Here is a 12607-nt window from a genome sequence, read left to right as displayed (position 1 = left end):
CCGCGTGTCACCTGCGCCGGGGGGACAAAGCCACCCCGTCACCAGGCGTGGGGACAGCGCCGCGTCCCCATCCCCTCCCCCTGCCACCGCCCGCGGGCCCAGGTCAGGACAGTGCCACCGCCGCCTGCGCGAGGGGACAGCGCCGTGCTGTGGGGACAAAGCCACCGCCTGTCACCGCCCGTCCCCGGTGCCACCACCAGTCCTTTATTGGGGGAGCAGCCCCTGTCCCCGTCACCGCCCGTAGGGACACCCCCCTCACTGGGGGGGGCACCGCGCGTCCCGGGTGCCGCCGTCCCCTCTGTCCTTGTCCCTGCTGTCCCTTGGGTGCGTGTCCTTGTCACCCGTGTCCTCGTCAACCACGTCTCGCTCTTTGTCACCCGCGTCCTCCTCGTCAACCACGTCTCGCTCGTTGTCACCCGCGTCCTCGTTGCCGCTCGTGTCCTCCTCCTCCTCCTCCTCGCTCGTGTCCTCCTCGCTGTCCCCCGTGTCCTCCTCGCTGTCCCCCGTGTCCTCCTCGCTGTCCCCCGTGTCCCCGCCGGGCCGCGCCCGGTTGGTGTTGACGAAGAGCTCCCCGTCCCCGTCCCTGTCCCCGGCGGGGGGGTGGCTGCCTCGGGGACACGGGCGGGGAGGGCGCGTCACAGCCACGCCGTGACACGCGTGTCGGTGCGGGGACGGGGGGTCACACACCCTCGCACGCGTCTCGCTGCGTCCCCCCCTGTCCCCAGCGCCGGGGTGACCGGGTCAGCGTCCCCTCGGCACCGCCCCCCCGGTGACGTCCCCGTTACCGCCCCCCCTGACACCCCCTGCTGTCCCCGTTACTGTCCCCCCGTTATTGTCCTTGTCCCCCTCCCCATTGCTGTCACCCTGTTATTGTCCCCCTCCCCGTTATTGTCCCCCTCCCTGGTACTGTCCCCTCATTATTGTCCTTATGCCCCTCCCTGTTACTGTCCCCTCGTTACTGTCCCCAACCGTTATTGTCCCCCACTATTGTCCTTGTCCCGCTCCCCGTTATTGTCACCCCGTTATTGTCACGCTCCCTGTTGTCACCCCCCCCTCATTATTGTTCCCCTCTCTATTGTCCCCCCTCCCCATGTTATTGTTCCCCTCCCCGTTATTGTTCCCCTCCCCGTTATTGTCCCCCCATTATTGTCCTTGTCCCCATGTTATTGTCCCCCTCCCCGTTATTGTCCCCCTCCCCGTTATTGTCCCCCATTTATTGTCCGCTCTCCCTGTTATTGTCCCCCTCCCCACGTTATTGTCCCCCATTATTGTCCCCCGTTATTGTCCTCTCTCCCTGTTATCGTCCCCTTATTATTGTCCCCCTCCCCACGTTATTGTCCCCCATTATTGTCCCCCTTCCCATGTTATTGTCCCCCTCCCCACGTTATTGTCCCCCATTACTGTCCCCCTGGGTTATTGTCCCCTCCCCACTATTGTGTGTGTCCCCGTCCCCGTCCCCCCGTCCCCCCCCCGTTCCTGCCCCCGGTGACTCACCCCTCCCGGGGGGCGAAGGCCTCGGGCCTGCGGGGAAGAGGGGGGGGTCAGGGCGGGGGAGGGGTCTGTCCCCGGGGGGGGAGGGGCTCTGTCCCGGGGTGGGGGGAGGGGTCTGTCCCCCGGCGCGTCCCTACCAGAGCCCCTGGCGCTGCAGGAAGCGGACGTGGGGGGGGAGGAGGACGAGGGACATCTCGGCCTTCACCTTCGTCCCCTCCTCGATGGGGTCCACCAGCAGGAAGTCACCTGGGGGGGACAGGGGGTCACCGGGGGTCACCTGGGGGGGACAGGGGGTCACCAGGGGTCAGGGGGTCACCGGGGGGTCACCTTAGGGGACAGGGACAGTCATGTGCAGGGCTAGGGTGGGACATGGGGGGGGACAGGGGGTCACCGGAGGGGGCCGGAGTGTCACCTCGGGGGACAGGGGGGTCACCTAGGGGGATGGGGGGGGTCACGTGGAGGGCTGGGGGGGACGGGGGGGGTCACCGGGCGTTTGGGGTGTCACCTGTGGGGACAAGGGGGTCACCCCAGGGGATTAGGGTGTCACCTGCAGAGTCAGGGTGTCACCTTGGGGGGACAGGATGTCACTTGGGGGGTCAGGGGTGGCATTGGGGGGGGGGGGGCAGCGGTGGGGAAGGACATGGTGTGACACCACCCTGGGGACAGGGACAAGCTTGGGGACACGGACGTGGGTGGCAGCGTTGGGGCTGGGGGTGTCACAGGGACATCGGGGCCACAGTGGTGTGGGGCCCGTGGGGGTGGCCTGGGGACAGGGCTGGGGACAGGGTGACAAGGTTGTGGCTGCCGCTGAGGCCACATCGATGCCACCAGGGCCGGTCGATGCCACCGGGGCCAGGTGACAGCCCCCGGGGAGAGGCTGGGGGGGGGGGGGGGCAGGGAGGGTGGCAGGGTGACGGTGACGAGGGGACAGTGCCACCTCTCTTGATCCAGATGTGGCGGCGGAAGCGGGGGGGCATGCTGGCCAGGAACCGCGTCCCCTCCGCCGTCTCCACCTCGTGCAGGTTGTTCCCCGGTGTCCCCAACACCTGGAGGGGACACGGTGGGGACACACAGGGGGGTCAGGGCCACCCCCCTCCCCCCCCAAGCCTGTCCGTGTCCCCTCTGTCCCCCCAGAGAGGAACCAGGGTGTCCCCTGTCCCCTCCCTGGAGCTCCCCTACCCCATAGCGTGTCCCCATGTCCCCCCCGAAGTGTCCCCATGCCCCCCCATAGTGTCCCCAAAGTGTCCCCATGTCCCCCCCCTCCCCGCCCCGCAGCAGGAGCCACCCAGCCTGTCCCCGTGTCCCCTGGGTGTCCGTCCGTCCCCCCGCCCGTCCCCCCCCGGGTGTCCCCATGTCCCCACCCTCACGATCCGTTGTCGCGGGGCCGGCAGCACGCGCTCCTCCAGCAGCTCGCGCACCACGTGCTTCCGCTTGGTGGCTCGCGACATCCCGCGACTACGGCGACAACGGGGGGAGCGGGGGGGGCCCGGACGCCTGGGTCCTCGGAACGAGGACCCAGGCGTCCGGGCCCGCCCCTCCCCCCCCCCCCCCCCCCCCCCGCGTTAAGGGCCCCGCCTCTGCCCCTCCCCCACCCCCCCGACGGGACCCGGCGCCCGGTGCCGCTCACCTCGCTCCGGCACTTCCGGGTGCGCGTGGCGTCACTTCCGGGGAACGGGGAGAGGAGGGAGGGGGCAGCGTCGCGCGTCTCTATGGTGGGTCCGGAAAGGGCGGGGCCTGCGAGGAGGACACGCCCCCCCGTGCAGCCGGGGAAGGGGGGCGGGGTCTCAGTGGAGGACACGCCCCACGAGGGGGCGGAGCCTGAGCGAGGAGAGGGGTGGGGCAGGAGAACACCTCCTCTGGGGGCGGGGCTCCCGCTGAGCAGGGGCAGCCCGGTGGGCGGGGCCATGCAAATTAGGGGCTGGATCGCGAAGGGGACGGGCAAATCAGGCCCCGACTCGCGGAGGGCAATGGGCGGGGCTATGCAAAGCAGAGGCGAGGGGACGGTCGGCTTGGTGGGCGGGGCCATGGGAATTAGGAGCCCGGCTACGGGGCGGGGCCATGCAAATGAGGAAGGTGTGGCCTGGGAGGGTGGCAGGCCTACCTCTGACGTCGCGGGGGGGGGAAGACGCGTTGCTGTGACGTCACTGCTGGAGCGCCCAACACGGAGCACCATCGGGAGGGCGCCGCTGTGACGTCATCACCGTCATCCCTTGTTGGCTGGGGCCGCTGCGGCCAGTGGGCACCGCCGCTGAGGCGCTGCCTGTGACGTCACTACCACTGCCCTCCGCGCTGACATCACCCCCCTTCCGCCTCACATCACCCCACGGCCCTGCCGTGTGACGCCGGCGCGCCGCGACGTCATCGCTGCGCGACCGCACGTCTGCTACTGTGGGGGGGGGGGGCAGCGAGGCCCCGCCCTCGGCCGTGACGTCAGGCGTTGGGTCCCCGGGCGCCGCGCGCGGCGAGCGCAGGGGGCGGGGCGCGGGCGCTGATTGGGCGGGCGGCGCATGCGCGGCGGCGCTGCCGGGGCGCCGCGGGAAGATGGCGGCGGAGCGGGCGGAGGCGGCGGGCGGCGGCGCGGGGGGCGCGGGCGGGGAGCTGCCGCCGTACGCGGGCTGGGCCCCGGCCGAGCTGCAGGCCACGCTGGCCGGCATCGGCGCCCCCGCCCAGGGTGCGCCCGGGGGGTCCCGGGGTGGCTGGGGGGGGGGCGGCCCGGGGGTGGTTGGGGGTGCTGGGGGTTGTGACCAGGCCTGAGGGAGCTGGGGGCACTCGGGGGGCCCAGGGGGTGGTGCGGGGATGCCGGGGGGTCCCTAGGGGTAGGGGGGGCTCGGGGGTGTCCGTAGGGGTGGTTGGGGTTTGGGGGGGGCACCGAGGGGTAGCTGGGGGCTGGGGAAGCGTTGGGGGGGATCCCTGGGGGTATTTGGGGGGCTCCCAGGGGCAGTTGGGGGGCCTAGGGGTAATTTGGGGGTGGGGGGGGCCCTGGGGGTAGTGGGGGGTCCCTAGGGATGCTTGAGGGGCTCGGGGGGGTTCCTCGGAGTAGTGGGGGGGGCCTTAGCGGCAGCTGGGGACGGTGATGGGGTGCCCGAGGGCAGTTGGGGGGTGCTCCTGGGGGCAACTGAGCGTTGGGGGGTCCCTAGAGATAATTTTAGGGGTCATTAGGAGTAATGAGGGGGATTTAGGGGGGTCCTACAGGTAACTGGGGGGGCCCTGTGGGCCATTGGGGGGTGTCGGGGGGCTGGGGCAGGGGAGCGGGGGGATTGGGGTGAAAGCAGCACGGGGGGGGCTTTTGGGGGGCAGAAGAGAGAGTGTGGGGGCTGGGGGGCAGAATTTGGGGGCTCCCTGACCCCCCCGTGCCCCACAGGCACTCGGGAGGAGCTGGTGGAGCGGCTGCAGGCCTACACCATGCAGGTGAGCCCCCCCGCGACCCCCCCGGCGTGGGGGGCACCGTCCCCGGGGGTGGGGGGGTCCCCAATATCCCCCCCCCGTCCCCTTGGGGTGGCCGTGCCCCATCCCCGTGGCACCCCGGTGCTCTCGGGGTGGGGGTCCCTGCGTTCTCTTGGGGGGGGGCCCACATTCCCTGGGGGGTGTCTGGGATCCCCCATGTACCCCTAGGATGGGGGGGGGACACACGCACACATACAGGACTTTCTGTCCCCCGTGTCCTCTCGGGGTGGGGGTCCCTGCGTTCCCTGGGTGGGGCCTGGGACCCCCGTGTCCCCCCCGGGTTGGAGGGGGGGGGGGGTGTTTCTGTGTCCGTCAGGGTGGGGGTCCCCTCACCGCGTACCCCATTGTCCCCCCCAAGACGGGGATCGTCCTGAGCCGCCCCGTCCTGCGCCCCGAGGAGGGGGACAAGGCCGCCCAGCCCCCGCTGCCGGCACAGGTGGGGGCTGGGGGGGGGTGGGGGGCAAGACTTGGGGGGGAGGGGCTGTATTTGGGGTGTTCCTTGGGGGGGGGTGGATGCGGGAGAGGGTGATGAAAGGTTTGGGGGTTCCCTGTTATGGGGGGGGGGCAGTGGGTGCTGGGGGGCAGGAAACCCCACAGGGTGTCTGGTTTGGGGGGGGGGCAGCGGGTGCTACAGGGGGGAGCAGGACCCCCCCCAGTACCCAATTTGGGGGGGGGGGTGGCAGTGGGTGCTGGGAGGGGGGCAGGAGATCTCCCCAGGACACCCAATTTTGGGGTGGGCGGGCAGTGGGTGCTATGGGGGGGGCAGGACCCCCCCAGGACCCCCAATTTTGGGGGGGGGGGTGGCAGTGGGTGCTGGGAGGGGGGCTGGAGTTCCCCCCAGGACACCCAATTTTGGGGTGGGCGGGCAGTGGGTGCTATGGGGGGGGCAGGACCCCCCCACTTTAGAGTAATCAATTTTGGGGGGGTGGCAGTGGGTGCTGGGGGGGGGGGGGCAGGAGATCCCCCAGGACACCCAGTTTCAGGGTGGGCAGGCCATGGGTGCTATGGGGGGGGGCAGGCCCCCCCCCCAGAGTACCCGATTTTGGGGGGAGGGGGCAGTGGGTGCTCTGGGGGGGGTAGGGTGGTCTCATGCACCCTCTCCCCCCCCCCGCCCCAGCTGCCCGGCCTGCCCCTGCAGCACCCCTTGGTGCCCCCCCCCCCGCCGGGGCTGGGGCTGAGCTACGGGCTGGGGGTGGGGGTGCCCCCCCCGCCGCCCCCCCCCGGGCTGCGGGGGCCGGGGGCCGAGGGGCTGTCGGAGGAGGAGCGGCTGACGCTGGCCCAGCAGCAGGCGGCCCTGCTGCTGCAGGAGGAGCGGGCCCAGCAGGTGCCGGGGGTGGGGGGCACCCATGGGTGGGGGGAGGCACCCGTGGCGGGGGGGGGGGGCAGCTGGGGTGGGGGGGGCTGGGGGAGTCTGGGTGGGTTTAGAGGGTCCTGTGGGGTGGGGGAGGGGGCTGGGGGCACCTGGAGGGGGGGGAGTGTGGGGTGGGGGGGATTATGGGGGGCACCCATGGGTGGGGGGGGGCGGCTGGGGGGCACCCGGGGGGGTGAGTTTGGGCGGGCTGGAGAGGTTAAGAGGGTTTTGTTGGGGGGGGGGGGCACCCATGGGTGCTGGGGGGATCCTGTGGACATGGGGTGTATCCAGGGGTGCTCGGGGGGCACCCATGGGTGGTGGGGACGTGTTGTGACACAGGGGGCACCCATGGGTTTGGTAGGGAGTGATGCGGGCACGGGGGCACCCACGGGTGCTGGGAGGTTGCTGTGTGTATATAGAGTATGCGTGGGTGTTGTGGGGACGGGTGGCACCCATGGGTGCTGGGGGGATGCGGGGGGCGCAGGAGCAGCTGTGGGGTGTGCGTCAGCACCCATGGGTGCTCTGCCCCACTTTGTCCCCCTGTCCCAGGGCCAGCACCCGTTTGGGGACAAGGCCAAGGAGCAGGAGCTGTTGGAGCAGCAGAAGCGGGTGAGGATGGGGGGGGCACCTGTGGGTGCGGGGACAGGCCTGGGGACACCCAAGGGTGCGGGAGTGGGTGTGAGAACGGGGATACCGGTGGGTGTGGGCAGGTTTGGAGGCACCCATGGGTGCAGGGGCGAGCACGGGAGCGCTTGCAGGGATAAGGACGCGCGTGGGAACGTCGACATCTGTGGGTATGGGGGGGGACACAGGGCAGCACCCACGGGTGCGGGACGCCCATGGATGCGGGTTCTGGGACACGTACGGGCGCGGAGACAGGCGTGGGGACCCCCGTGGATGCGGGGACGTCTGTGGGTGACGGGGGAGACGTGGGGACCGCCCCTGGTGACAGCAACGCCTGCGGGCGCAGAGGTGGCTACGGGGCACCCCCAGGGCCACCCATGGGTGCAGCGATGGGTGTAGGGACACCCATAGGTGAGAGGATAGCGGTTGTGGGTGCAGGAGCGGGTGGGGGGGGATCTGCGGGGACAGGGACGAGCCTGGGGACGCCCGTGGGCGCGGGGACAGGCACAGGGACGCCCACGGGTGCGTAGACTGGGGAAGGGACCCCCGTGGGGACGGGGGCACGCTTGGGGCGTGGGGGGCGGGCGCGGCCGAAGACGTGGGGACGCTGGCGGGTGTAGGGACGCCCGCGGGTGCCCCCCATCACCCCCGCGTGTCCCTGTCCCCCGTGTGTCCCCCCCCCCGGCGCCCCGCAGGCGGCAGTGCTGCTGGAGCAGGAGCGGCAGCAGGAGATGGCCAAGCTGGCACCCGCCGTGCCCCGGCCCCCCCCCGGATGTGGCACCCATGGGTGCCCGGGCTCCTCTTCCCCCCCGAGGTGAGTGTCACCGGCCTCACGGCCACCCCCGGGTCGGGGGGGACACCACCGCTGGTGGCCTGTCCCCTCTGCCCCGCTCTAGATACCCCCTTTTGTCACTCCACAGGTAGCACCCCCATGGGTGCCCCCATGCCCGGGGTGCCCATGGGTGCCCCCCGCCCCCGCGGGCCCCCGCCGCCCCCCGGGGAGGAGAGTCGAGAGGTGGGTGAGGGGGGGTCCCGGATGGGTGGGTTCTCTGAGGGGGGGGGGGGATGGGGTCTCCCGGACGCCTGGGTCCCCTGACACCCCCCACCCTCGCCCCGCAGCCGGACGACCCGACCGTGGGTCCCAAGATCCCGCAGGCGCTGGAGAAGATCCTGCAGCTGAAGGAGATCCGGCAGGAGGAGCTGATCACCGTGCCCGGGCTGTCGGGTGAGCCCGCCCAGCACCCATGGGTGCTCCTTTTAGCGGGGGAGGGGGGGGGTAGGTAGCACCCAGATCCCCCCCGCCGCTCACCCGTGTCCCCGCAGCCGAGGACGAGATGGAGACGGAGCCGCGGGCGTCGGCGTCGGCCTCGGAGGCGGAGGAGGACGCGGGGCTCTCCAAAAAGGAGGTGAGGGTGGGTGCCCCCTTCCCCCGCTGTCACCCGGGGGGGGGGCTCGGAGGGTCCCCAGGGGGGATCGATCCTGCGGGAAGCACCCTGGGGGGTGTGGAGGGGTCCCCTGATCCTGCGCAGGGGGACCCCAGGGTGCCCATTCCCACCCGGGAGCTCCCTTGGGTGCTAGGTCCTCCCCTGGGGGGGGGATCACCCTGCTCGGGGGGGGGGGGGGGGGTCCCTTGGGTGCCTGTTGCTGGGTGGGGAGGGGCCTGGTCCTGCGTAGGGGGACCCCAGGGTGCCCATTCATACCCGGGAGCTCCCTTGGGTGCCAGATCCTGTTGGGGGGGGGCCTGATCCTGCCCCGAGGGACCCCGGGGTGCTTGTTCCCACCCGGGGGGGGGGGGCCCTGGTCCTGCCCAGACCCAGGCTGTATCCCTGGGTGGGGGCGAGGGGTGGCCCTGGGGCACCCACGGGTCACCTACGTCACCGTTGTGTCCCCCCGTCCCTCCCCCCCCAGCGCAACCGCAAGCGCCGCAACCGCAAGAAGAAGAAGCGGGGGCGGGGAGGGGCGCGGGAAGGGGCCCCCCCCCCCAGCCCGGGGGGACCCCGAGACCCCTGGGGACGCCCCGGCCGTGGAGATCGAGTACATCACCGAGGAGCCCGAGATCTACGACCCCAATTTCGTCTTTTTTAAGAGAATTTTTGAGGCTTTTAAGGTAGTGGTTAGAGTGGGGGGGGGAGGGTAGGGGGCACCCAATGGGTGCTGGGGAGCGGCAACACCTCGGGGTGCCCCTGGGTGTCCCTTAGCTGCGCCCACAAGTGATAAATTCATTTTTTTAGGAGGAATTTTTGGTGGTTTAAGGTAGCACCCACGATGGAGGGGCACCCAGCGGGTGCTGGGGGCTGGCAGCACCTCGGGGTGCTCCTGAGCTGCGCCCAAAAGTGACAGTTTCTGGTTTTTAGGAGAATTTTTGATGTTTTTACGGTATTACTTAGAGGGGGAGCACCCAGTGGGTGCTGGGGGGGGAGCAGCACCTCGGGGTGTCCCTACGTGTCATCCAGCTGCACCCCCCGACCGGCGAATTCTTTTTTAAGGAGGTTTTTGATGCTTTAAGGTGTCACCCAGGTGGGTGGGGGGCACCCAGTGGGTGCTGGGGGGTGGCAGCACCTTGGGGTGCTCTTGGGTGTCCCTCGGCTGCAGCTATAAATGACAAATTCCCTTTTTTAGGGGAATTTTTGATGCTTTTAGGGGGGCACCCACGGTGGGGGACACCCAGTGGGTGCTGGGGGGTGGCAGCACCCCTGGGTGCCCTTGAGTGTCCCCTGAGGTGCACCCACAGGTGACAGATTGTCCTTTTTAAGTGGGTTTTCGGTGCTTTTAAAGTGGCAGCGGGGTGGGTGGGGGGCACCCAGTGGGTGCTGGGAGGGTGGCACCACCTTGGGGTGTCCCTGAGTGTCACCCCTAAGTGACAAATTCTTTATTTTAAGAAGATTTTTAGCACTTTCAAGGTGACATCTGGGGACAATGGGGGCGTCTGGGGTGGGTGAGTGGTACCCGGTGGGTGCTGGGGGGGGGGGGGCGGCAGCACCCCGGGGTGCCCCTGAACGCCCCCCCCCCCCACCCCCCCCCCCGTGCCCCCCAGCTGACAGACGACGTCAAGAAGGACAAGGAGAAGGAGCCGGACAAGGCGGACAGGCCCGAAAGTGCCACCGTCCCCAAGAAGAAGGGCTTCGAGGACGGGCACAAGGGCAGCGAGGACGACAGCTCCGAGGACGAGCAGGTGGGGGGGGACACCGCGGTGACGGGGGGGGGGAGGGGGGGTGTGTGGCACCTCCAGGGTGGGGGACAAGGGGTGGTAGCGGGTGCTGGCGCCGAGCTGGTCCCTGTTTGGGGATGTCCCTGGGGTGCTTGGGGACACGGTGTTATGGGGTGTGACAAGGGGAGTCTGGGGTGGGGACAGGCATGGGGGGGGCTGTGGTGGGGATGGGGGTGACAGGAGGGGCTCTGGGGTGGGGACAGTCCCTGGGGTGACCGTGAGGGGACATGGGTGTCAGGAGGGGCTCTGGGGGTGGGGACATGGGTGACAGGAGGGGCTCTGGGGTGGGGACAGTCCCTGGGGTGACCGTGAGGGGACATGGGTGTCAGGAGGGGCTCTGGGGTGGGGACATGGGTGACAGCAGGGGTTCTGGGGTGGGGACAGTCCGTGGGGTGGCTGTGGGTAACCTAAGGAGCTATATGGTGGGGACGTTGGTGACAAGAGGGTCTCTGGGGTGGGGACAGTCTCTGGGGGGGATGTGAGTGACACGAGGGGCTCTAGGGTGGGGACAGGGGTGACACGAGGGGCTGTGGGGTGGGGACAGTCGTTGGGGTGGCTGTGGTGGGGACGGGGGTGACAGGAGGAGCTCTGGGGTGGGCGCCGGGGGGACGGGGACAGCGGCTGGGTGCTGTCAGGGCCTGGCAGCAGCCAGGTGCCACCCGGCTGGTGCCACCCCGTGGGTGTCCCCGCAGGAGAAGAAGCCGGAGGTGCCCAAGCTCTCCAAGAAGAAGCTGCGGCGCATGAACCGCTTCACCGTGGCCGAGCTGAAGCAGGTGACAGCCCCTGGGGACGTGTCCCTGTCCCCACCCTGCCGTCACCCTGTGCCTGTGGAGCAGGGACGTGGTGGGCACGGGTGCCTGGGTGGCACCCAGAGCTGGGGACAGCAGCGATGTGGGACCCTGTGTCCTCTGGGAGCCCGACTGGGGACACCTTAGCCAGCCTAGGGGACATGGGGACACCCCTGTGTCCCCTGGGAGCCTGACTGGGGACACCTGAGCCACCCCAGGGGTGGCCTGGGCCCACTTGAGGCACAGCAGAGATCCTTTGTGCCCAGGTGATGTCATCCTGCGTCACCCTGTTCACCTTGAGAGCCCTTTGGGGACACTAGTGCCACCCTGGGTGCTGTGTGCTCACCCAGGAAGCCCACTGGGGACAGTGGTGCCACCCTTGGGTGCCCAGAGTTCCCTTTGGGAGCCTTTTGGGGACCTTGGTGTCACCTTGCGGTGCCCTTTGGGTCCTTTGGGGACCCTAGTGCCACCCTGGAGTAGCCTGTACCCACCCATGAAGCTCACTGGGGGACACCGGTGCCACCCTGGGGTGCCCGGTGTTCGTCTTGGGGACCCTCCTGGGGACCCTAGTGCCACCCTGGGGTACCTGTGCTCGACCGTGGAGCTCGCTGGGGACGGCGGAGCCACCCTGGGGTGTCCGGTGGCTGCCTTGGGAGACCACCGGGGACACGAGTGCCACCGTGGAGTGCCCTGTGTTCCCCTTGGGACCCTACTAGGGACACGAGTGCCGCCCGGGGATACGCTGTGCCCAACCACGAAGCTCGCTGGGGACACTGGTGCCACCTTGACACCCCCAACGTCCCCTTTGTCACCCTACCAGCACTCCTAATACCACCCTGCGGTGCCCTACCTCCCCTCCTGACCCAACTGTCCCCCGTGTCCCCCCAGCTGGTGGCCCGCCCGGACGTGGTGGAGATGCACGACGTGACGGCGCAGGACCCCAAGCTCCTGGTGCACCTCAAGGCCACCCGCAACTCGGTGCCCGTGCCCGGCACTGGTGCTTCAAGCGCAAGTACCTGCAGGGCAAGAGGGGCATCGAGAAGCCCCCCTTCGAGCTGCCCGACTTCATCAAGCGCACCGGCATCCAGGAGATGCGCGAGGCCCTGCAGGAGAAGGTGGGACAGCCGCCGTGGTGTCACCTGGGGGGACGGGGAGAGGGAAAGGAGGGTGAAGGGGGGGGTCTGGGTGCCCGGCTGGGGCTTTGGGGACATGGTAGGTGCCCATCTGGGGCTTTGGGAACGTTGTAGGTGCCCATCTGGGGCTTGGGAACGTTGTAAGTTCCCATCTGGGGCTTTGGGGACATCAGAGGTGCAGGTCTGCAGTTTTGGAGACATCAAAGGTTCCCGCCTGGGGTTTTGGGGACATCGTAATTGGACGTTAGGGGCTTTGGGTGTGTCCGTAAGGGCCTATCTGGGGTTTTGGGGACGTCGTAAGGGCCCATCTGGGGATTTGGGGACATCATAGGTGCCCATCTGGGGCTTGGGGATGTGGTAGGTGCCCGGCTGGGGCTTTGGGGACATGGTAGTTGGACATCAGGGGTTTTGGGGGACGTCAGAGGTGCAGATCTGTTTTGGAGACATCAAAGGTTCTTGCCTGGGGTTTTGGGGACATCGTAGTTGGACGTCAGGGGCTCTGGGGATGTCGTAGGAGCCCACCGGGGGTTTTTGGGGACGTTGTAGGTGCCCATCTGGGGCCTTGGGG

The 12607-nt window shown here is 69.5% G+C and overlaps 2 protein-coding genes across 3 annotated transcripts; one reads left to right on the top strand and one right to left on the bottom strand.

Annotated features, from left to right (window-relative positions):
• Positions 1-206: 206 nt before the first annotated feature.
• EIF1AD (eukaryotic translation initiation factor 1A domain containing) lies at positions 207-3778 on the bottom strand. 2 transcript variants are annotated; one of them, XM_075489546.1, is made up of 7 exons: positions 3593-3778; positions 3119-3198; positions 2853-2946; positions 2429-2537; positions 1629-1737; positions 1495-1521; positions 207-715 (listed from the first exon to the last, which is right to left on the bottom strand). In XM_075489546.1, the coding sequence occupies exons 1-7, from the start codon at positions 3662-3664 to the stop codon at positions 256-258; spliced, it is 951 nt and encodes a 316-aa protein (XP_075345661.1). In that variant the 5' UTR covers positions 3665-3778; the 3' UTR covers positions 207-255. The 2 variants fall into 2 exon arrangements, with proteins under 2 accessions (XP_075345661.1, XP_075345662.1); XM_075489547.1 differs by having other exon boundaries at positions 3119-3225; positions 3593-3713.
• Positions 3779-3998: 220 nt separating this feature from the next.
• Positions 3999-12153, top strand: SF3B2 (splicing factor 3b subunit 2). Its single transcript, XM_075489539.1, is given in 16 exon segments — positions 3999-4162; positions 4853-4899; positions 5294-5371; positions 6053-6259; positions 6836-6895; positions 7606-7671; positions 7673-7724; positions 7831-7925; positions 8030-8135; positions 8234-8316; positions 8819-8869; positions 8871-9017; positions 9945-10082; positions 10811-10891; positions 11795-11894; positions 11897-12153. Coding segments are annotated over 16 exon segments (1698 nt in total). The 5' UTR covers positions 3999-4032.
• Positions 12154-12607: the final 454 nt, after the last annotated feature.

This window comes from Mycteria americana, unplaced genomic scaffold (assembly GCF_035582795.1).
Source record: "Mycteria americana isolate JAX WOST 10 ecotype Jacksonville Zoo and Gardens unplaced genomic scaffold, USCA_MyAme_1.0 Scaffold_191, whole genome shotgun sequence".
Taxonomy (NCBI): Eukaryota; Metazoa; Chordata; class Aves; order Ciconiiformes; family Ciconiidae; genus Mycteria; species Mycteria americana.
Note: the sequence above shows the minus strand (reverse complement) of the source record. Positions and strands in the feature narration are given on the sequence as shown.

Bases quoted from the DNA above. Each gene is read 5' to 3' on its own strand.
- EIF1AD (XM_075489546.1), bottom strand. From the start codon at position 3,664: ATGGTGCTCCGTGTTGGGCGCTCCAGCAGTGACGTCACAGCAACGCGT. The intron at 2,947-3,118 runs GTGAGCGGCACC...TTGTCGCCGTAG, and splicing joins CCCGGAAGTGCCGGAGCGAG to TCGCGGGATGTCGCGAGCCA. The intron at 1,522-1,628 runs GTAGGGACGCGC...TCTTCCCCGCAG, and splicing joins CTGCAGCGCCAGGGGCTCTG to GCCCGAGGCCTTCGCCCCCC.